The 24,961-nt window shown below is 42.9% G+C and overlaps 1 protein-coding gene across 3 annotated transcripts in view; it reads right to left on the minus strand.

Annotated features, from left to right (window-relative positions):
* Positions 1–265: 265 nt before the first annotated feature.
* Positions 266–24,961, minus strand: part of Piezo2 (piezo type mechanosensitive ion channel component 2) — a 367,176-nt gene continuing 342,480 nt past the window's right edge. For all 3 annotated transcript variants that reach the window (XM_032885463.1, XM_032885461.1, XM_032885462.1), the window contains 14 exons: positions 23,850–24,032; positions 21,285–21,537; positions 19,797–19,929; positions 18,562–18,709; positions 18,252–18,466; positions 15,918–16,076; positions 13,801–13,948; positions 10,789–10,977; positions 9,884–9,976; positions 8,541–8,713; positions 7,009–7,137; positions 5,298–5,377; positions 2,427–2,610; positions 266–1,808 (listed from right to left, as the gene is read on the minus strand). In XM_032885463.1, the coding sequence (XP_032741354.1) occupies positions 1,556–1,808; positions 2,427–2,610; positions 5,298–5,377; positions 7,009–7,137; positions 8,541–8,713; positions 9,884–9,976; positions 10,789–10,977; positions 13,801–13,948; positions 15,918–16,076; positions 18,252–18,466; positions 18,562–18,709; positions 19,797–19,929; positions 21,285–21,537; positions 23,850–24,032 (2,340 nt within the window). In that variant the 3' untranslated portion in view covers positions 266–1,555. The remainder of the gene's footprint in view (positions 1,809–2,426; positions 2,611–5,297; positions 5,378–7,008; positions 7,138–8,540; positions 8,714–9,883; positions 9,977–10,788; positions 10,978–13,800; positions 13,949–15,917; positions 16,077–18,251; positions 18,467–18,561; positions 18,710–19,796; positions 19,930–21,284; positions 21,538–23,849; positions 24,033–24,961) is intronic.

A 24,961-nucleotide genomic window follows, 5' to 3' on the forward strand; every position in this document is an offset into this window, starting at 1 on the left:
CTACTCAATTCTCCAGAAGATGCTAGACATTAATTAGTTGAGCTCTGCTATTAAAAGGGCTCCATAGCAGCTGTCATTGCTTCCCCGTTGTGAATTGCTTCGACCCTTGCTGATACTGTCCCTCCATAGCACCTACCTACCAAAGGGAATGGACAAGTGCTTTCTTATTTTGATTATTAGTATGCTATATCGAAATCAATCACTTTATCTCCCCCATGCAGAGGACCAATAAATGAAGGAATGTATAAATAGAGCATGCTTCAGGTGACTTTGCAAGATGTGCTTTATTTTACGTCAGTCCTGAACCCAGAGTACACAGGAGTGATTTTTGACATATTCTAGCCCATTCAATGGTTCTTCTCAGAAACAGTATTTTTTTTTTTTAGTATTGAATGAAAAGTACATTTCAATCATCAATTTTCATGCTACAATGCTATTTTATGAAGAGGTTGTGTTCCCAATGATAATAATTTAAGAAAAGGCCATCATGATCTTGTTTCCCCCAAGCTCAATATACATATTTCTTCCATAATTATGAACTTAAAAAACCCGTCTTAGATGTAAAAATGTGAATTGGAATATGTAAACTCTTTGATATGCCTGAAAAACTGCAAGGGAAATGTCACACACTGGAAAAACCACTGCCTTAAATCATGGACATGGGAGGAAGCATGTGAGGGCATGAGGAGAGGTGGGGAGGAGGGTGGGGAGAGGCAGAAGAGCCCTGTGGCCTCAGTCACTGGGGTCATAAAGCCGAGGTGTTCCTGTCAGGCTGAGCTGACCACTGCTGTCCTTCTGTTTCTGTTGCATCTGGAGCCGTCTTTAGCAGAATGGTCACCGCTACCTGAGGGTGGTTACCACCCGACCTCAAAAGCAGGAGTCCACGGTGTTGCTTTGCTGAGTGTTTTTTTTTTTTTCCTGAGAAGTCACTGGTGTTCAATAGAAAGATTTCTCACCAGTCTTCAGTTGAGATAAGGCAGTAGGAGTATCGCTTATGCTATCTTTTTGCTTAGAATGAGGCTTGTCCTTCCAGCCACATCTTCTGGGTTTGGGGGTCCCCTCTTTCCTCTTGAAACTCGGGCAGTACTGCTGCCTCCTATTGCTGCTGCACATCTGGAGTGTGCTGAGGGCTCACGGGGGTCTCTGCTCAGCAGTTTCCCCGGCGGGGAGAAGAGCTGTGTGGTGCACTTTGACTATGACGCCAGGAAAGGTGAGGTCCCTAGAGAGTTAGACAAAGGTGCCTTTCTCCAAGGGAAGGGACCCTACATGAACCTTTCATATAACTGATAAGAAGGCAAGACACTCTTGACCGGAAAAAAAAAAACCTCTAAAGCAATGAGCCCTGATTTTAGAGAAATGGGAGTACGGAGAACTTCAACAGCGCCTTCTTGTATGAGGTGGCTTTTGGGAACAAGAAAATGAACTTCTTTCAGCCACTCATCAGAAGAGAATGGTTGCTGCCAGACTAGAACTGCTTAGCTCTTAGAGTATTGTGCTTTTCTTAAAAGAAAAAAGATTCGAATGTTAGCTTTATTTGCAGTCCTGGTCTTAGGGATCAGTTTGTTTTTTCTCTAGTCCACTTGATCATGGTTTCTGGCGACCTGTACAGGAATATCAATTTGGCATAGAGGTCTTCCTCCAGCTCCAGTTCCCCTGTCTCCCGTACAAGAAATATATCTGTGCATAACTTCAAAATTCTGTCCACATTTGGAAGCTCTTCAAACATGATAGAGTGAGAGATCCCACTGAAGAATTCGCGAACAAACTTCCCAATTACAAGGACAACGGATGCATACAATCCCATGATGCTGAAAGAGATGGCAAGGAGAAAAATATGAATATGGTTAGAAAGACACGTTGGCTGGGCTTTGACAAAAATCCAACACGTTGGGTAGAAACACAACTGTATTGCACATGCTCTTTTCAAAGTACCTCTTTTCCCTCTGACAATCCTGAGGTCTACTTTAAATAATGAAATGTTGGATGGAATTTTTTTTTATGTGGTTAATTCTGAAAAAAAAGGTAACATGAAAACTGTATCTTAAGGGTGATTGTAGATTAGATTGTATTGGACTGTGGTGTTTAAATACCGGAAGGTGAAGTGATCTGGATTGGATCAATACTGTAGTGTATTTTGTTCAGGGCCAGAGAGCAATGTAAGCCAAACAGTGGTGCCACTACACCGAATTGCATGAAACCATGCAACAGCAGGAAGGCACAGCACATGTCTCCCAGGGCTGTGTGAGTCTCAGTGGGCATCCCGATGCCTTTGGACCTCTTTCCCCCATGTTTTGAAATGAAAGGCCATGGCTTTGTGACTCTTAATAGTGTAGAAACACAACTCAATTCCTGGGAGGGAAAAGGCAGCTATTTCAACTTCGTAGCATTCAGACCTTAGCACTGTTAATCATTACATGACTCCTTACCCATAGCCAGCCAAGAAGCCCAGACTTGGGGGGCTGACTTTGTCATTGAAGACCACCAGCTCCAAGGCTTGGGATCCCTGATTGAATATCCTACTTCCAGTCAGGTTGAGAACCCACCACTCACTATTGGACTTTGTGACATTGTCTCTGAACAAAATGATGGTGATATTCATGAAATTGTTTTCTGGAAGGGGAGAAAGACAAAAATGAAGGCAGCATGAGGGTCTCAGGATTTGATGCAAATCACAAGTTCCCAGATGGCAAAACCCAGTCAACATGTAGTACTCAGTTCCAGAATGCAAGACACACAGGGACATGACAAAGGCACCTGGAGAGGAAGTGTGCACTGGTCTTGCTCAGATGAGAGTTCTCTCGCTGTTGTACGTGTGTAAAACAGCCAAACCACAGAGATTGATGGAGAGTCTACCAACGAAGTGGCTGAGCTAATCTTCCAGAGACAAGGGTGTACACCCAGATCCACACCACCAACCTTTGGTGCAGTGGATCCATTTATATTGCCAGCACATCCCAAGTATCTTGCTAGGAGGAAGGTACTAACTATACCAGGTGGTGAGGGGTTCTAGAATGACATGATATAGTGTTCCTTATTTTAATAGGAAGAGACTATGTACACAATTATGGCCATGTGGCAACTAGCACAGAGCCCAGTCAAGGTCTCTCCCTTTGGAGAGAGTCACTTCTGATGGTAGAATCTATAACTGCTTAAAGAAGAAATAGCACAAGAGTCAAGTTTTGCTGCCTCCAATATGTGACGGGGGATGGTGGTGTTCATTTTAGTAAGGACTGATAGCAAGAAAGTCTTCAAAGCTGTGACACCCATAGTTGGTCACTGGTTGTTCTTGTTGGAGCTTAAAGAAAAAGCTAAAGGAGGAGCAAGAGACAGGGTAAATAGAAGCCTAGAGTACCATGGAGCAGATTTTCCTAAAATTTCTTCCTTGTATCTTCAGGGACAAACATGCATACTTCCATAGTCCCAAACTTCTCACAAGTATGGGAAATGGGTCACCAATATTTCATGGTAGGAGTTTTTGATTTTAGGACTCTAGAAGAGTAACTGTTGGATGGAGAAACATATAAATGGATGATGGATGTATAGGTAAGTAGGTGGATGGATAGATGGATGGATGGATGGATGGATGGATGGATGGATGGGTGGGTGCATAGGTGACTGAATGGATGTGCATATGGGTAAGTATGGGTAAATAGATGGTGGATGGATGAGTGTGTGAATGGATGAATAGGTGGGTAGGTGAATGGATGGATGGATAGTGGGGTGACTTATGAGAAGATGGGATAGTGGATAAAGAAAGATGAATAGCAGAAAAATAGTAAAGAGAAAGTCTTTGTCAAGTAAAAACATGACTAACCGAGGACTTTCTTGAATAGTAATAACTATGGTACTCAAGAATAGAGAGAGGCACAAGCAAGATCATCCTGCCCTGGGTCCAGTGAGCTTTAAGTCTGGATCTAGTTCCACTGAGTATGTGTTCCATCCAATGTGTTACCCACACCTCAAGTATCAGTCTCTTCAAATGTAAACTGGAATTAACCGTCAGCTAATGCTACACATGTCTACAGTGACATTGCTGAGTGGAAGGGGTGGAAGGGGCTGTGAAGGGAGAAGGGAATTCCATGATATAGCAGGCTGGAAGACAAAGAGGGCTGGGAGTGGGATATGGAGAGAGCCTGGCTTTGGAAAAGGAGAGAGCACGGTTTTCTTTAAACCTGCCTGGAAGGAGGAAGGACCTTGTGAAATAAGATGCTTTATAAGAAGGGGAAAGCATCCTCCTCAGGAGCATCCACTGTAGGGCGGTCATCTATTGAAACAGTAGCAGAGGGGAGCTTGGACATTCACATAGCCACTTGAGAAGAATCCATTTGTTTGCTCAGGTTAAACAGTTACAACCACTTCTGCTTTAAAGGGAGATATAAAATTGACCCATGCACTTTTGAGTTACTTACAAAAGCATGCTCTTTTCTTGTTGCTGAAGAATAGCACACAGAGATAGTCTTGCATTCACCCTCATGACTTACTATGGCCATCTCCATGTAAGATCTTAACTGCTTACCAGCTAAATGTGAGCATCATGGAGCATAGCCTCCAGTACCCATCATGGTGCCTGTTGCCTAGTGCAGAGTGCTTCGTCCAGGTTAGTGAATGAACTCACACTGGATACCTGCACTGTACTTCAGCATCATCAAAAGAACCAGTGACTTCAGGAAATGAAGTCAAACAAATTTTTCTAAATTAAATACTCTCAGTCATTCAGTGACAGGATATGGACTGATACAAGGTTGTCATTGTGTCAACATCATAGGTATATAAACCCAGATTCAACTTGTTTGCTAGTAACCACATTCAGTGGTGTATACTGCTATATGTAAGTGTTATACAGGCATGTAGTCTATGGCTGACAGGAGTGTCATGGGGCATGTGTCTGTCACCCAAATCAAATCACTTATTCTAGAAAGTCCAATGACAAAAACTCATTGTCAGTATGCACGGACCCTGAGGCTTGATCATACATGTCTCAAGCTGTTTTTACCATATTAAGTGGGAGAAGCCATCATGTTTACCAATGTGTGATGTAATTCTCCGTAAAGAATCTGGTTGCTCAAAGAACGAAGTAAGCAAAGACCTAAAACATGGGTATGGCTCAGTTGGGGACTTTGCTCAGTAAGGAGAAGACGAAGAACATGATTTACAGGTGTTTCCGTGATTCTTCTTGGTTCTCACAGTGCAGGGTGAGACATAACTAGAAGACAGTTTGATAAATATTCGAAATACAGACTTCTAAAGATGGACACAAGCAAGATTTGCACAGCTCTGAAGTGGTCTCTCATTCTTACCAGACAGAAGCTGTTTTATAGGCTTTGAATTTGAGTCACTGGGTGCCTTCACGTAGTACGGGTAGATCTTTTCTATTGTCCTGCAAATTAAGAAAATAAAGACATGGACTTAAGTCATCTCCACACCCACAACTGGTGCTGTTGCTGCTATTCTGACCTTAGAACAAATAAGGACAGAGTCCTCATACAATAATACATTGTATACCCATTTTAATTTATGAGACTTTATTATAACCACAGTTCACCAAAGCTGAGACTCCATGGATTCCAGACATACATGTAACTTCAGATTCCACCCAGACATACATATGACTTCCAATACATGTGGTGGGCAAGTCTTACATGTGTGACCTGTTACTGAAAGAAGAACTTTTTTATTGGATAGTTTATGTATTTACATTTCAAATGTCATCCCCTCTCCTCCTGCTTCTATGAGGATGCTCCCCCCTCCCACCCACCCACTCCCACCTCAACACCCTGGCATTCCCTACACTGGGGAAATGAGCAAGAAGAACTTTTTTTTTTCCTGGCTTGGATATTTTAGCAGTTCTCTTCAGTGGTCAATTCTTTTTGGACTTTACTTTTTTATTTCAAAAATACCTATGGTCAAGAAGATTGCATGGTTGATTCGGTGAAGATTGAGTATGAGGACGGACCCTGAGTTTTGTTTCTCTCCTAGGAGTTTCTTCACTGCCTGTTTTCATCTGGAAATTGTGTGTGTGTGTGTGTGTGTGTGTGTGTGTGTGTGTGTGTGTGTGTGTGTGTGTGTGTGTGTGTGTGTGTGTGATGATCTTTAAGAGCTCCTAAACATCAGGGACTCATGAAGTCAAGGAGCTAAGTATCCAGATGACTATCTTCTAGTGGCCTTCACCAGCAGGGGGCCACGACAGCCCAGAGTACACAGCTGGGGAAGTTGCCAGTAGACATGGAGAATGGTCTGTCAGTTTTCAATCTATGTCATCTTCCCTCTGCTGGTTCTTATTTTCCCCTCACCAACTGTCCGTTACCCATTAACTCCCTGCCTGTCTTCCCAATCCATTTTGGCCAGTTTGACATTCAGCCACAAGGACAGAGGAAGGGGTCTGTCCTTGGCTAAGAGACAGGCAGTGAAGGGCAGGTGTCAGTACTGGTGGCAATCTATGAATGAAACAATCTTCAGCTTGTTTTCTTCTTTTGAAAGTGAATGGCCTCACTGGATTCCTAGATCTGGTGGTAGGCATGATGACAGGAAGCCTGGATCATTTAAGTGAAGTCTTTGGGCAGGAAATGCAGCAACATTGGTTCATGTTATGATGGACAGGTAGCTCTAAGAGAACCTGAGGAGTTTCTACATCTCTAGACACATTGGGATCAGCACAGTGACACCCAGTGGATGGAGAACAGGGCCCAGGGACTTAGTGAGCACTGATCATGGAGAGTGGAAGAACACTGTGCTTTTGCTAGAAGGAAGGCAGGACAATATTTTACCATGGATGGAGAGTGTCCCTGGAGCCAGCCCCACACTTACTGTCATTAACAACATGTGCATAGCAGAACAGCAGGGAAAGTGGAGAAAGGGTCCTATGACTGGGACTGACATGAACTGTCTTTATTCTAGCAAAACGGAGCCTGTCAGTTAAGGCACAGTTGCAGCCTCAAAGAATCTCGATTACTTTTGTGACAGGCTTCTCATTCTGATGAAAGCTGTATTCATAGGGGTACCATAACTTACACTGGTGTGTTTGAACTTTCTGTGTCATTGCCAGCAATCATTTTGGCTATGCTACTTCGTGTCGCATCCGTGAGAGGAAAAGAAAGCTTGTCCGTTGCTATTTCAGCCTTTGCACCCAGAGTCATGTTTCTGTGAAGGAAGGAATGAGAGAAGAAAAAGTTTAATGTCTGTGTTTGCTCTGCAGTCTGGAAGATTCAGACACTCGTCTTACTTTTGCATCTCACTGACTTTTCAGTGGCTCCATATTTTTCCATCCCAACCTTCCCAGCCACCCTACCTCTATCTCTACCTTCTTAACAGCCAAAGTAATAAGACTCAGGGAGACCACAACCTCATAAGGCACAATAGAGGGATCAGAGTCTGCTGGGCAAGCAGCAAGTGTTAGGAATTTCAGGCACCAACGATGGCAGTCTCTTTGGTGACCAGCAGAGCTAATGTCTAAGAAACCGTGCCTAATCAGAAGTTATTTTTCTTCTTGTTATGGATTAGTGGCTCTTCAGAGGGAAGAATAGAAGCCAAGTTTATGGCCACTGGTACAAATTGGAATTGAGGGATTGGAGGCATTAAGGAGAAAATAAGATTACAAAAAGCATTCTGAAGGATTTCTTGGAAATAGCTTTTTCCAATTTTATTGTAAGTTCTTTTTAGATTCTAAGATTTCCTCTGAACTTGCCATGGTTCCTTCATTTTGTTAGTTTTTTAATGCAAGGTTTCACTCAGTAGTCCAGACCTAACTGTGTTGCTCAGGCTGCCCCTTACTGGGATTCTCCTGCTTCTGATTGTTAGAATCATAGAGTGAGCTGTTATTATGAGCTATTATGATTTCTTAAAAGTCAGGAAGTTCAAGTTATGGCTTCCTGCAGGTGGCTCTCCTGGGGTTCTGGGTCTTAAGACTGACAAAGAAAACCAAGTGACCCTGCTCTGTCCTGCTGAGGACTCCAAATGCAAATGACTAAAGCACTTAGTGAAATGTCTAGATGCAAAAACCTTTAATAAGACTTAGTTTATCCAAACAAAAGCAAAGTCAGGCTTGGCTCTGGTTGGGGGGGACCTCATCTGGGTCTCCTGTTTCTGGGACTCAAATCTCACACCCACAGAACAGATCTCCCAAGACATCTCCAGTGCAGCAGGGATGGGGGTCCAAGTTTCCAAACATTGCAGTCCTCTGATATTCATATTAAACTTTTGTGGAGCTCTTGGCACTGTTTATTTTCTAAACCACTCTTTCCACTTTTCTGTCTTGCTAACAAAATTCATTCATTGCTGTCTCCTCCTCCTCAAAAGAAAAAAAAACCCCACAAAACAACACCCCCCCAAAAAAACACCCCAAAACAATTAAAAGAAGAACTAAGACACTTTAGTCTGGTCATTGGTTCCGGGAAAAAGCCATTTTTTCATAAACAAACTGTGAATTTTAGCATCAAAGGAAAGTGGCTGCTTGTCAAGATCATGTCAAACTGTGCTTCTGTTTTCTCCCCCAGCCTGAGGTAAGGTTAGGTAAAGGGAAGGATGCATGGAAACACAGTAACTACCTCTGGATACTCCATGAAAAAACAACAGAGAAGCAACTATTGGGGTCGGTGAGCTCCTGTATCATTTTCTGCTTACTGGGAGGGCTGATGGTCCACAAAGAATTCGAATTCCCTTCCAGTTCCGCTACTGTTATGTCTTGCCTTTCATAATTCTCCAGAAATTGCATAGCGCCCTGGATGCACACAAATACACACAGGTAAATGGACTCTATTCGCCACGCTCATAAAGGAAGCAATTGCTCTTTCTTTTAGCTGATTTTACAGAGGTCTCCCTAGGAGTAAATGGTTACGTGGTACCCAAGGTGTTGGGTTCCCAAGGCAGCTCCCATCCCATGCCCAGCAGGTATTCAACCATTCTTATCAATCAGTAAAGGAGAAGCCCATCATTCACATCGTTTTGCCAAGGAAACCGTGAACCAAGGAAGCATCGCCTCCTCCCAGGAGACAAGATTTAATCCACCCAGGACCCATCCTAAGGGATGCTGATCGCCAAGATTAGTTTTGCTAGCATTGATGGATATTTTAAACAGATCTGATTACTTGATCTGTTTCCATAAATCATCTGTGAAACCGTCTTTATGAAGAAAGCCATGCCATCATATTATTGGAATGTAAACTGCAGAGAAATGAAGACCATCAGGTACAATCCTACCACGGGACACTGCCATTGTCTTATGTGCTCAGGGATACATTTCTCTCCGTTTAACATTTTAAAATATAATAGATTCTTTTTTTTCTAAATACGTGTTTTACTTGAGAACTTGTCATATAACTCATAGGATTTTTAAAGGCAGTTCTATTAAAAGAGAAATTGCTCGGGAAATCTTCCCCTCAGATTGCAAAGTGTATAACATAAATCCAGTCAGAAGTGCAGGCCTCTGTTTTCAGGATGGCGAAGGAGAGCCAGATCCAATCAGATTCATGCAATGTATTTGGGATCATTTCCTTCACCAATCAGGTTTTCTTTTCTTTTTTAAACACTCAAATCACTTCAGTTTCTGCTATCAAAACCAATGTGCTCTTAAGCACATACCTACCTAGTGCTTTACCATATTTTGAGTTCAAGGTTCCCAGAATGGATAGGCCAATCAGAGATCAATAGCACTACAGTTTAAAATCTGTATGCATTTGTTTAAATGAGTAAAACCTCGCAGAGATGTCATTAAAATTAATTAAACTTGTGTTTATCATCACTTACACTCTCTACTATGATCAAAGTAGCCAGTGGCCAGCCAGGCCATGTGTAGCTGATAAGGGCATAGACAAAGCCATCCAGCCACTGGACGGCCAGCGAGAGAGCCTACATAGCTGGTCTTCAGAGAGTCTGGCATACATCTACTTACACTGTTGGGGCCGAAAGACTTTATGAATTCGTTATACTTTGTACCATCCATAACTTTCAGCTGGCTTTGCTGGGCACTCATTGTGAAGATAGGCTGGAAAACAAGGGCACAGGGTACAGTCAGCATTACGTGGTATTTCCTTGAGTTAGGGTTCAAACAAACAGATTTACATAGTTATGTACTACAGATGTTGCAAAGGCAGTTGGCCTCAGAGATCTCCTTTTGCACTAATTAGTTCTGTGCTCTGTTGGGCCCTACCTTGGTGTTTCCCTCCCCCTTCCTGAGCCTCTTAGCCTGCTATAGCAAGAAATTGTTTACACCCTTGGGAGCTGCTCTTAGCCCCTGATTTGGGGCTGGGGTTTTCCATGGCACCCTTCCTCCCCACCGAGCCTTCCAGCTTGTTGTTGTTAAGAAGTTGTTTATGCCCCTTATTGGGCCGGAATTTACACCACACAGACTTTTCCTGTTTTCCTGCTTGGGAATTTGTCACCTGCCTTGTTGTTTTTCCACGGCTTTTGCCTCGGGTATATAAGGAGATCTCAGTAAAGCCTTGGTGGCACTCGCTAAAAACTGGTGACCCCACAGACCTACGCCCGATATTCACACACTGGCGGCACAGGCGCCGACAGTGCTCATAACCAACGAACTGCTATTATTACTGTGGTTGCTGTTACTGTTTGCCCTGCTGGAAATCAAACCCAGGCCCTTGCATTGCCTCGGCAAATGAATCTACCCTGTCTCCAAGTCCCTGCACTTTCCTTCATATAACACATGTCTGCTGATCACTGAACATTTAGATAAAAAAATTCTGGCTTTGAGAACCATCACTGCACATCCTAGTTAGGGCTCTCGTGCATAAATACGGCACCAGGAAAGGTCCTAGAACATGGAGGACACTAGATTACCTGATAGCCTCCCAGGGTTATTGTGACGGACACATCCAGGGGTTGGTTAATAACCCCTGCGACAGACTTGATCAAAGACATGAAGAGCAGAGGAAACCAGACGATACAGATGAGCAGGACAATGATCATTCCGCCCATGCCGTACTTCACAGCTTTCTTCTTCTTCTGGCCCCTGGGTTGAGGGTATCTCTGCAAAACAAGGATTTAGGAAGACTCAGCAGGTGCCTGAGAGGTGACAAGAGGGAGGCTCTGTAAAGATGAATGAGTCCCTCACAGCATTGGACAACTCAAACTTAGCCCTGATTCCTCTGTCCTTGTTCTGACAAGGGGCAAAAACCTTATCCCAATCAGCTGGCTGTCAAGATGCACCAAAATTCAAGATAGATCTCCAGCCCCCCTTCCTTCTGGGGAGCACCAGAAGGTGCTCCGGGCAAAGCATCCATTTAAAGGGTGCAAAGCATCTATTGTAAGGGTACTTATCTGCATGACAAGTATCTTTTCACTGCACCGTATGACCAATGCTTTGGGGTTTTGTGTGCTGTAGCAGCGTTCTGGCCACACACATGGTGGCTCAACAAGTGTTTGTGGCAGACTGAAAACAAAGGCCACACAATTCTCAAGTCCTCCGTTTGTAACAGGTTGTTCCAGCCACATGAGTTACCATGCGCTGGAATCTAGGCTGCCACAGAAGGAGAATGTAATGCATAAGAGAGAGAGGGAGAGGGGGAGGAAGGGGGAGGAGGAGAGGGAGGGGGAGGAGGAGAGGGAGAGAGAGAACTCAGCCTCAGGTCCGCAGGCTTGGCAGGCTTATGTTCTTGACGTTCATGGGATTTGAGGCCATCAGGAGGGGAACCCTGAGCTTCTTTGAGGATGAGGAAAGGCCATCATCCTCTCTCCCTGTAGGCTTCAACACTACCATCAGTAGCATTGATTGTTAGGAATGTCTTTATTTTCTGTTGACATATATTGGAGCGTTTGCCCACTTGTCTTGTTTGTTGGTTTATGTCTTACAAATCTGAACCTAGTTTGTATACCATCTTTTCAGTTTCACAGTGTTGAAAATAGCTGCTATTTCTACTTCTTACATTTTGCTTTTGAACCAGAGGATTCCTGATTGGATCTAGTGGGCTCATTTGTAGCCAGTCATTATATATAGTAGCACTGTGACCATTTGTAAGCCTTTGATTCCCTAGTTGTTACCCTGTCTCCTCTGGTATTCCTGTTTTTTCCCTATGGTGGGCTGTAGTTTATCCCCAGAGAACCAGCTAGTGGAGCGTTCTCTCTACAGGGTGGGACCTTTGCAGGGCATTTGAGCCACACAAGGAGTCCTCATGAGTGAACTAAACGTTCTTGGAGGAATGGTCATGTCATCACAGGAGGCCATCACCACTTCTTTCTCAGACTTGTCAGGTTCTTCTTCTGCTTTTTCACAATGCAGAGAGAGGCAGGAAGCAAAAAGGATGCTGTCCTGCAGGGCCCAAAGTGAAAATAAATCTATTTTCTTTATGAATTTCCCAGTTTCAGGTGTTTATTGCATCATCATCACCACTACCACCACCACCATCATCATCAACAACAAAACCATCATCATCATCATCAACAAAATCATCATCATCATCATCATCAACAACAACAACAACAACAACAACAACAACAACAACAACAACAGACTAGGATGTTCTGTCATCATTCCAGTTTTTCTGCTTCTTAAACTACAAACAAGAGACATTAGAGATGGCCAACAGGTCTGGCTATTCTTCCAGAGGATCCAGGTTTGATTCCCAGCACCCACATGTTAACTCACAAGTGTCCAGGCCCCCTTCTCAGCCATAAACCTGCAGTTTTCTGAGAATCTCACCACACACCCTATTTCCAGGAAAGAAAATGTACCAAGACACTGCATGATCCTAGTGATTTTAGGGGCTTCCAGTTGTAGTTTATCAGATTGTAACCCTACCCAAGGAGCTGGTCTGTAATTTCACTTCCCAAAAAAAGGAGAAAAGAAAAAAAAATTCATAGCAGGTTCCTGAGATGTAACATGAGAACCACCAAAAGAATGCATGAGGCTAGCACTGGACAACTGGCTGTCTGCTCTCTCTTAGAGGCACCCACACCTCTGCCATCTGGCATCTGTCTCTTACTTTCTTCTGAGTACATTTCTTGCTCAGAGCTCTTGTGCTTAAACCTATATTAAAAGAAACCTCTAACAGAAATCTCTGACCTGTTTCATGGCAAAGTCCTGACATTCTTTTTAGCATCAAAGCCACAAATTCTGGTTTGGCCCAAGCTGAAGTCCCTAAAGGGTTAGTGGCAATGTGAAACGTTGTCTCTGTCTCCTCAGCACTGACAAGCTCCTTCAATTCCAGAAACCTCATAAACGAGTGTGCTTCCTGAATAACTGTAGAGCTGTTCGGCTAGGGAGAGCTGGGAATGCACAGTAGGTGTTAGGCACATTATAGGAGCCTCTTCCAAAGAGACCTCTCTGAGGTAAGACAAGATGTTTCTCACCCTTCAGCTAATGCTGGTTGTATGTTTCTCTCTCTTTCTCTCTCTCTCTCTCTCTCTCTCTCTCTCTCTCTCTTGCTATATATATATATATATATATATATAAATGTATATATATATGTGTGTGTGTGTTATATAATATATATATACAATGTAATATATATACATTACATTATATATGTATACACCATATACAACAATATACCAGATATTCTAGTTCCATACAATGAACTTTTAGAATATCCAACAAAGCTAACCTATATTTAAACTTAACAGTCACCTGGTAGAATAACATTTTCTTTAACAGAGAGTTTAAGGTTCCCATCCCAACATCTGGATGCTGTGCCAACCCAGTTGGAAGTCAATGCTGTATTTATGGCTCATGGTGGGTTTTGTCCCCTGCTTCATCCATTTGGCCGCAAAGCATTGAGCATTCACATTAATCTTGTAACAGACCTGTGATTAAGAGCAGCAGGCAGGGAAGAGACACTTTCGTCTCCTCTTTACCTTTTCCGACTCTCGCCAGCACTTTAAGATGAAAATGTGTGCGTAAATGTCCTCCACACAAATCCAGCTGGAGAGGCTCAAGGTTGTATCTGTCCACACCCAGTCCATCACAGCCCGCAGCTCAGTCAGAAATGGGACCAGACGGAACCTGCCGGGAACCAAGTTTAGTCAGACAGACATTTGGAGGATGGCCCTGTTGTATACCACGTCAGGAGGTCATGAAACAATTTATGTAAAGCACAAACTCTCAAGTTGATTCTCACAGTAAAACCCAACTGGGAATACAACTGCTTCACATTAGAAATTGAGTATATAAATATTCAATAAAATGTTCGCAAACCGAATCGAAGAACATATCAAAATGATCATCCATCATGATCAGGAAGGCTTCATCCCAGGAATGCAGGAATGGTTCAATGTACGGAAGTCCATCAACATAATCCACTATATAAACAAACTCAAAGATAAACTGAGTATATGGATTAATAATTTTCACTCCTATTTTCTCTGATGGTGTAATTCACTGGGATTTCATAATAAAAGAATACTGAAATTGATTGTTTCTTTCGCATGTGTTTGTACAGAGGTTTGGGCAGAAATTATTTGAGTTCCTATGGCTTTGTTGAGGGATGAGTCAGCTAAGAGTATACACCCAACAAAGATGACAGCAAATGGGGGAGGGCAGAAGGACCAGGCAGTGTCACTGGAGTCAGAGGACTCACAATCAGTGGCTTGTTATGTTAACTTGTCTACCCAAGCCTCTTGTCTTGAGTTGTATTGAGGAATGGGCTAGCCTAAGCTCCAGAAGGCTCTGAGGACTGACTATTCCAGGGTCTTTGAATGTAGAGGTTTTCTCCAAAGCTGGGAAACTGGGCTCATTCTGGGATCCCCAGAACAGTTTTTTATCACCCAGAACCCCTCCCCTGGGTTATTTCAGCTTTACAGATTAAATAATAAACAAATACCTGGGAAAAACATCAGGTTCAGGCCTAGGGTAGAACATGCGATTGATCACAACATCTGAATGCACCCAGCCTTTCTTCTGAACTATCACCAGGACTCAGAGCTAACACCACTGAGGCACCGCTCTGTCTACAGCTACTTTACCTCTTAAAACATGGTGTTAACTTTTGGGGTAATGCAAGGGTATGCTACCATGGAAATCATCTTGTGGATGAAGTAATGTAGCTCGTTTGATGAGCTAACCATCAGAAGCAGGCAGCATGGTGCCACTTCGGGTTCTTCATGGATGAACTCCGTGCACACAAAAACTTCCAGATGTATTCTGGAGTGGTTCAGAGTCCCATCATTCTGTTTTACTATGTCCAGAAATATATTAATACTTAAGGTTTATATATGTTTACTTCGCTGCCCCTCTTATTGCTTGAGAAACCATACTTGTATAGAATGATTTTATATAATTGGCCTCTCATTTCCTTCCCTATAATTCCTCCTTTATATGTCTCATTGTATTTTTCCCACCCAATTCCATGGGTTGTTTTATTTTTAAACCCATGGAGTGCAGTCTTTATGAGCATGTGTAGCCTCCCAGGACTCACACCCTTGAAGAAAACTGAGTCTCAGTCTCCTAGCTGTCATCAATTGCCAATAGCAATTCAGCTAAGGGTGGTCTTTGTGACCCAAGCTCTTGTTCCAAGCTGAGACGTTGTCTGGACTGACCTTACGTGTCTTGTGCATGCTGTTGTTACAACTGTTGTGAGTTCATAGTTACAATTGCCTTGCTGTGTCCAGAAAATACTCCTTTGTTGTGGTCACCTGCTGCCTCTGGCTTTTAGAATCTTTCTGCCATACTCTCCTTTGGTGATTCCTGAGCTTTGGGAAGAGGGGTATTTGTACTTTTTATCTCCAAACATTATCATGATAACTAGGTAAGTTACTAACATGAAAATTAACCAAGTCTGGGTAATTCTAGGGCAACTTCCTGGCAGGTACTGAATGACTATGTGTGGAAAGGTGACTAAAACAAGAAATTGAGTGTTGCTGACACTGTAAGAGTTTCAGGATGCCTTACACCTCTGCTTCCTTGTAGAAGACACACACAGCTTTCCCACTGCTTCCCCTCCACTGGTGACAGGCAAGACAGTCAGTGCCCTCACCCTTGAAACAAGAAGAGGTTGACGTAATTGTAGCTCTTCGTGAGGAAGTTTCCGAGCACGCGTGTTGGGTAGCCACAGCGGATTTGGTAGGCAGACAACCCAAAGTACACACATTTCACGAAGTACCAGAGCTGCGCCACCAGGTTCTGGCTGAATTTCCTAAAAAGCAAAATTATAGAAGGTAAAGGAATGGGGCACTTTTCTTGTGCAGAAGGCAACAGTTTAAAACAAAAGATAAATAAATGTCCCCTCTACCCCTTAGGATAATTCTAAAGAATTCTCTATCTAGTGGATTACTCCCAAATTGAAAATATAACAATTAAAAAAGAAAAAAACTCATTTTAACTTCATGACTGGAGCATCCTCTGTGACTTATCATAATTAAGTTGCTAAGATTGTGATTACATTAAATTATTGTTAACTGAATTCATCAATAAACACTCTCATACAGGCATATGCAATGCAGTTGCCATAGTCCAAATTAAAGCATACTCTTCAAGAAATTACATTTTAATTTCAAAGACCCACAATTTGGAATATATAGCAGAAACTGCTCTGAGATACCTTTTACATATCAGGAAAAAAAATGGGTAAATTCATCAGCTCTCTTGTGGATCAAATTTGGCTTATTTCCTTGATTTAAAGCATAGATAGTATTAACTATACTATAAACTAACATATTCTTCCCAACATTCTTCAAGGTATAATATTTGTACAGAATAGCTGACTTACCTAATCATTTAATATTAGGTATGTTCTCTGACTATGCATGGTCAAATGTGGACTTTACTGGACTGTTGCAGTGTTCCTCAGGGTAACAGTCCCTTTTTATTTTATCTATTTCAGAATCAGGAAAGTCTTCCCAATTGATTTTTGCCTCTTTAACCAATCCAATTCCTCCGTGTATTATTATGGAACTAACTGGAAAGGCCAGAGGCTCCTCCATTGAGCTATAGCCATTCACTCTTAGGAACACTTTGGATTTCCCCATTGTACGCTACATCTGAGCCAGTTGCCTTATGTGGTGTGGAAACATTAGCCATCCCAATCTATGAGTTGCACATATGACTTGACTAAGGATGATTGCTGTTTGGACAGAAGATCAAACTTGCTATTGAATATAAGAATGGTTTCCAAGACGTTTGAAGATGTTGAACAGGTTACAATACGAGGGAGCATTTACAAATGGACTCTGAAAATGCTATCACTGATTTGGGAACACGACTGTTCAAGCCAATGGCAGAGAGAACTATGCCATATACATACATTCTGATCTATTTAAAAACCACAGCCCTCAAGTGCAAGGCCCTGGGTTCGGTCCTCAGCTCCAGGAAAAAAAAAACCCACAGCCCTACTATGTGACCTGGTCACTTCCACTTTTATGGGCCACTTTTTGGATAGCCTAACAGGGTGGTCCTCTTTTCTTTACAGCAATCTTCTCTCTTGTTCTTTTTATTCATTAATTTCTTCACACATTAAGCACTGACTTGGTCACAAGACTGGTTTGAGGTGGATCTGTGGGTTGCAAAGAGCATAGGAGAAAAGGGAGAAGTTTGGATGTAGAAGAGAAGGGAGAAGTGAAAGAGAATTTCGGGTACTTTAGAACTCAGCTTACTGAGGACTTTTAGATCTATTCCATTCTAGGTGTTAGGGAAAAACCGGTAGCACCTTCAAGCCCTTCTCCTAGTGCAGCGCTTCAGGCTGCCTTACTCCTGAAATACAATCTTGCTGTAATGCTCAGGCTGGCCTCAAACTTAGGATCCTTCTGCTTCAGCCTCCTGAATGCTGAGATTACCGTGTACTTGCTTGGTGATATCTACCCTTTCCAAACTCACTCATCCTTACCGACAGCCCATTTTAACTGTTAGCAATAGTTGTCTCCACAGAAATAACATAATCTCATAACAAGGTTTCCTGGTCCTCTATCTGTGTTTTTAAGGCTCCATTGTTATCCGCATGATAGATACTATCATTTCCCTCTTATCATCTCCCAATATGTTTTTCAACCAGCTGAATAACCCTTTCTCATGAGCTTCTCATATGACATTGTATCATGTCCTTTTCCCCACCAAAGGGTGCACCTAAGACCAAATCCAGTTCCTCTCTACATCAGCTAGATTATAGAGAAAACCTTAACCTCAAGGATCTTTGGTCTTGGATGGTACTGAGGCCATTGATTTTCTTTGTTTTTTTGCAATGTGTATGAAATACAGATAAAGCACCGAGGAGGGGAAATCAATTCCTACTCTGGATTTGAAGTGAACCTCACCAAAATCCTTGCCTTTTACTATGTTGCTGTCCTGTCCTGTTGGATGTCTGCGGGGGAAACCTTACCTCTCAGTCACACTGGGTAAGATGAAGAACATCCAGAAGTGAATTCCAAACACGAGAATGACCTGGAAAATGACCTTGCCAAGCACAGTCTTCCTGAGGTAGAGTGCACGGTCCACCACCATGGTTCCAAACTGAATGAGAACCATCACCAGGAACGGCCCGGGGACCTGGTCTTCTGATAGGGAAGAGGTGATATCTGCAGCTGCCGAGTGTTTCTGGGGACGACAGAACAGGCTAAGCATGAGTGGCAGTTCCCCAAGATGGAGATCTTAAAGCTAGTGGAGGAGTGGAGACCCTTGCCTCAACCTACCCCAAAAGCCCAGAAGCCAAAGACGATGATGATGAAGTCCACGGTGTCGGCCAGGAACATCAGCACATACACGTCAGTCACAGCACTGTAGTCTGGGTGGATGAGGTCATAGAAGAATTGCCGAATGGGTACATAGATTTGTAGAGTTCTGCAAGACAAGCCCACTTGTTTCAGAAGGGCCAGAGGGAAAAACGACTGATAACACTTTCAGTCCACTTCTCTTGCTCCTTCCTCTCTATCCAAGTCCCACCTTCCTCTAAAGCGAAGGCAGAGTCCTCTGGAAATACTCCTGCTCAAGGAACACAAGATAAGTCCATTGCCAAAGCAAGTGACCTGCAGCAAGCCGTGACTCTTCCCTTGAGGCACCACAGAATGGCAAAAGGCACTAAGAGCCAGGCTCTGGGTATATGGTTATCTGGGTCCGTCTAGTCACGCCATGGGAGCCGTGCTGCAGAGCTGTGTGTAGTGCAGTCTTGTCTTGGATAACGTTGGGGCGATACTCTGACTGAGGTACAGGGTCTGAGGAGGGTAAAGTGAGGGAGCTCTTGAGCACGCTGAGACCTGGAAGGCCAGGTCTGAGCATAGATAAATGTCAGATGTCCCACATGTCTTCTAGTTGGAGGTTTTATGCCCATTATGGTATCTCTCTGCCTTTCTTGGCCTTTATTTCCTTTCTCTGCCATTATTACTGTGCCCTGGTGTCTCTGGCACGCCCTTCAGGCCTCTACCATATCCTCACTCTGATTTGGGTTCTGCCTTCAAATAAAGGTCCCATTTAAGTGCTGCAGGATCTCCAAGTCTGGGCCTATCTATCTATATTAGGGTTGGCCCTTGCTTGGTTCACATTACAGTCCCAAGTTGTGCCTTTCACCATCCTGGTGCTTGGGCATTGACCCTTTAATCACCAACAAGTGGAGGGACCTGTGAAGTAGGCTAGGGACCAACTGTAGGACACTGAATAAGCAGCCTGGCCCCTTCTTTGGGGGAAAAGGGTTACCATGGCTCCCATCCATGTGAACCTCATTCTTCTCTATGCTTGGCTGAACTTTCAGAAGCAATGCCCACAACTTATAAAATGAACCCTTGACTTATGCACTTACTAACAAATGGCTTCTAAAACTATATAACCTTGGGTCACTTTATCTCGGTTCTTCATCTCTGGCTTACAGGAAGCCATTGGTACCAGTTCCCCAGCTCCACACAACACACACAGCCCAATGTTTCTACTCACTCACTTCTTTATGGTAAAGGCCTTTGCTTTGATTAAATGTTCTTGAAGCTTTTCCATGTAAAGTTCTCTTTTGCTTTTCTGTTTAATGCTCAGAACACTGCTTCCTTTTTGGCTGCTGTTTCGGGTGCTTGTGCTACCTAGAAAGAGCAGGAAAAGAAGAGAAAGCGCAGGCTGGAGGGCAAACAGTGGATCTGCCAACAGAAATCAGGTTGGGTGTAGGGCAGGCTTTCGACTGCACCAGAGGACGCAAGGCACTGATGTGATGAGGCTGGCATAGATCTGTGGGCTCACACCCAGTGGGTCTTTCTCATGCTTCTGAAGCCTTTGTTCGGGAAGAAAGCCATGGAAGAATACTTTTACTCCTTCTCAGTAATGTTCTAGGACTCAGCTTTGCCAGATGAGGGTGTGTAACTCAGACTTATTTTCATATCCCGCTTTCTACAACTGTAAAACCAATATGAGCTGGTCTTCCAATATCCAGATAGTTACTCAGATGGATAAGTAGGTTATGAAGACAAATGCATGAGACCTGGGGAAGTATTAGCCATGAGCCACATAACCACAAAGGTCCAATTACTTTCCAATAGCAACTGCACGGATAGCTACTCTCTGATCTCACTCTCTGTTGAATAAGAAATTAATGACCAGTTTAGGGAATAACTATACAGTTTTGCTAAAAGTCTCCAAATGAAGGTGACTCTTGTGGCACAGGCCTGTAATCATAGCTATTAAGGGTTGAAGCTGGAGGGTTTAAAAGTTCAGGGCCCACCTATTCTATATGAGTTTAAATTCAGCTTGTGAAATGAAGGGAGACATCCCTTAAAATAAAAACTAGTAAAAGTGAAAGGGGCAGACAGAACCCAGTGGTAGATAGAGCACTTGTCTAGTATATAATATGAGAAAGATTCTGGGCTCAGTCTTCCCTCCATGCCCATAAAAACTCCATTGGCAAAATCTAAATCCATTTTCTTTTCTTTTTAAATTATTTATAAATACATTGTAGCTGTCTTCACACACACCAGAAGAGGGCATAAGATCTCATTACAGATGGTTGTGATTCACCATGTAGTTGCTAGAATTTGAACTCAGGACCTTTGGAAGAGCAGTCAGTGCTCTTAATCACTGAGCCACCTCTCCAGATCATCCATTTTCAAACTGTTACGATTTATAGCACAGCCAGAAGAGATTTTACTGATGATGGACATATTATCATGTGCCTTTATATTGCTACACACTGTGTCATGCTCTGGCTGTTTTTCTCTATTACCTGAAATCCTGGTCCCTGAATGGACTCACACATATTGAATAACAAAGCTACACACAGATGAAACAGGATCTGAACTTGGGTCTGTCTGATGCCAGAGCATATTTCTTCCATGTCACAATATCTTCTCTTCATAGCACCAAACCACTCCCCTCCCCGGGTGCAGAGGCACCAGATAAATGAGACTGTGTGGGGCTCATTTCAGCCTAATGGCCATGCAACAGATACCTCTTTTGGACCTATTTGAAGAGAAGCTGGACCGTGGGGAGATCTGGGAGCTGCTGCAGGAGCGTTTTCTCCGGATGGCTGCTGGCTGCTCTGGGAAGGTCACATGGACAGACTCTACAGAGGCAGCCAAGTTGATGGACTTCAGTGACTCTGAGGAGCCTCTTCTGCCCTGATCGAGGGACAGCTCATCATCAGATCCTTCCTTGTCTGTGTTACTGTCTACAATGTCATCCTCGTCCCATAGGCCATGACACTGCGAAGAAGAGAAGATGATAGCTGAGGCTAGCTAGCATCTTGGGTGGGCCAACAGGCTGTCTTTCTTACAGTATCCATTCCAACATTCAATCCCTTGAAATAGGAAAGCCAAAGGATATATGTCTAATGAAGCTTGTACAGTACTGTGAGTGTCCTAGGAGAATGGAAACGGTTGCTGGTGAAAAGAGTTTGTATGATTAACTAATCCAAGGCAGGTAAAGTTAGGCAGAGAGAGTAAAAATGAAACAATAACTTCTCTATTTGTTAGAACCTTCTAGAACTTCTGAGTGCTCACAGATAGCACTAGAACTAGCCTTGACCCACTAACTATGCACAGGTGAACCCAACCTTAGCTCTCCACATTACAAGTGTTTTCACTTTGCAGGATGATTCTGTCTTTCTCCTAGCCCCCATAGTAGGGTGGGCCTTGGCTTACTCAAGACCCAGAACAAAACTGCAAATATTCTACTCAAAATTTGCTGATAATATGTAAGGCAAAGATTCTGTCTACTGATTTATGCTCTAAGGAAATGGAAAAAAGAGCTGTTGCAGATCAGGAGGCCGAACACTCCTTGGTTTTGCTAGAGTGAGATCCCATTTGGACCACATATGATCTGCAGTGTGGTTCCATTGGTGTGTGATATACCCGGGTGAGCTCCTCTCCTGATCCCTAGATGTTTTTTTACATTTATTCCTCAAAGCTTGGCCTGTTCTTCCCTGTGAGTCACAGCTGGGCACAGTATTACATGCCCATCACCCTATCATTGAGGAGGACGAGGCAAGAGGATCATAAGTTTGTTAACAACCTGGGCTACTCATTGAGTCCTGGGTCAGGTTTGGATATAGAGCAAAGCTAAGCATACATTAAAACCCTCAAACAAACAAATACAAAAAAATTACAACAACGAAGCTCCAAGTTTATTCTAAAAGAGATCCTTCTAAGGACTGATAAAAAATATGATTTGATTAGATGAATTATACATTTGAAATACTTTGGAAAAGGAAGCAAGGTGGAATAAGGAAATATCAGGACCGTGACAAAGGGCACAGTGGCCTGGAAATGTAAGCTGTGTAGTGATTTATACATGGTTATAGTAGATTGGCAAGCTTCTGTTTATAGTTTCTCTGTTTACAACTTGTACGTGAGAAGAAAAACATCCACATGGCGATTGAAACTGGCAACAGGTGGAAACAAACACAGAGACCCACAATCAGACATCATAGGTGACAGGGACCTTGAATGGCAAACTCTAAACAAGATGTCTTCATCAAATCTCTCCCCTCAGAGCTCAGGAAACCCCACAGTAGAGAAGGAAGAAGGAGAGGGGAGACAGAGGGGATGGAAGACACCAGGAGAACAAGATCCTCTAGAACAACTGAGCGAAGCTTCTTTGAGCTTGGAGACTGAGGCAGCAATCGCAGGCCTCTACAGGCTTGCACTAGGTCCTCTGCACATACACTATAGCTTTCAGTTTAGGACTTTTGCAGGCTGCCTAAACGTATGGACAAGTGGATCTCTGATTCCTGTGCCTTCTCTTGAGACTTTTCTTTTTCTGTTGGCTTGGTTTGTCCAACTTCAATACAACGGTTTTCATTTTATCTCGTTATATTTTTTGCTATTGTTTTGCTTTTCTGTTTTAGAAGTCTGTTCTTTTCTAATGCATGGAAAGGGAGTGGATGCACATGGGGGAGTATGTGGGAAGGAACCGAGAATAGTAGGGGGTGGAAAAACTGCATTCAGATTGTATTGTATGAGAAAAGAATCTATGTTTAATAAAATGGGACATACATACATACATACATACATACATACATACATACATATATATGCATACATATGATACACACATATATATTTATATACATTTATGATATATGTGCGTATGTGCATGTACTGTGTACTGGTGTGTGTAATTGTGTACACAATGAAAGGGTAAGAGTGACTGTGTCAGGAATGCACTGCTTTGCAGAGGTCTTCCTCAGGCCTTGAGAGCAATTGCTTTTTCAATAGCAAGATTATATGCGCACAGCAGTCCAGGGCTTGACCTGAGATGCACCTTTCCGACAGCTCTAGCTTCATGGGAAAAGACTGACTTGGGAAAGCCAATATTACTAGAAGATGGCTAGAGGCTGCGATGGAGACAAGAGACAAGGTGTTGTCTCTGAGTGCTCTGTTATGCTTTGACTTCAACTAGTGTGGGAATGATACTGCCTCTCCTTCAAGCCATGGTCTGTAATGTCCAGGATCTTCAGCAACGTTGCAGACTCAACTTATCAACATAGGGGTAATGAACAGTTAGTGCTTGGTACCTTCAGAATGGAGCGATGGAAGAACAGAGCCAGCAGCTGAATGAGGTCGTAAAGAACGTAGCCCTCTTTCTTCTCCACCCCTATGATGTTTGGTGGAAAGTAGGGCCTGTCCTTGTAAAGTTCCAAGTCCTTATTCCAAGGAAAGAAGCCAAACTGGAAGAAATATTTCACTACAATCGCCACCTACACAGGGATGATAGAAAGAAAAAGTCATTCCTTCTAGGAATAGCGATACACAAGAAACGGTGATGTAAGAATTAAGAAAACACGTCTGCCTCACAGTTTTGGTGGTAGAAATGCTCACAGTCACGCGGAATAAGTGTACCGTTATTATATATGATAATCTCAACACTCCTGGATTTAAAGTGTTGGTAAGATAGTTCTCATGTCCAGAACAAGAGCAACACCGTATTATCAACAGTGTCAACTATTGTGAAGCAAAGCCACCGGGCTACTCATCATCAACCAAATGACCGGTCATGTTCTGTTCTGGAAGAGTTGTTTTAATGTTGACTTAATCATACAATTAACTAACCAGATATGACATAAGGAAGGTAGGGCAAACTTGAATACGGATATAGTTTTATATTGCATAATACCTTGATTTGTAAGTTTTTCTGAAATACTATGCACTTTTGGGGAGTGTGTAAGGTTTTGTTTGTTTTGGTATTCAAGGAGATGAAACCAGGATGTTATTAAGCAGTTAGTATTTTTCTTTTCTTTTCTTTCTTTCACTCTTTCTTTTCTTTATTTGAGACAAAGTTGTAGCCTCTAAGCTCCGGAGAGACCCCAGATTTCCATTCCTGCTGTCTCTACCTCTCAGAACATTCTAGTCACAGGCACAGAACACCATGCCTGCTTTATATAATGCCCAGAGTTGAACCCGGAGATTACACGTGCTAGGCAAGTGCTGTTTAACTCCAGGAAGGTTTCATGCAAACAGCACTCACTTTCCTCCGCTGTATCTACTTCCATATCAGTCTCTTAATCACTAAAAAACAAATTTTTCAACTTGTTTCATCAGTGGTTCTTGTGCTTGCCCACAGTTCAAATGGAACTGGAATGTCAGTTGGATCACCCATTTATTTTACTCTGAGATAGAAAATTTAAAA

Source organism: Rattus rattus, chromosome 15, assembly GCF_011064425.1.
Source record: "Rattus rattus isolate New Zealand chromosome 15, Rrattus_CSIRO_v1, whole genome shotgun sequence".
Taxonomy (NCBI): Eukaryota; Metazoa; Chordata; class Mammalia; order Rodentia; family Muridae; genus Rattus; species Rattus rattus.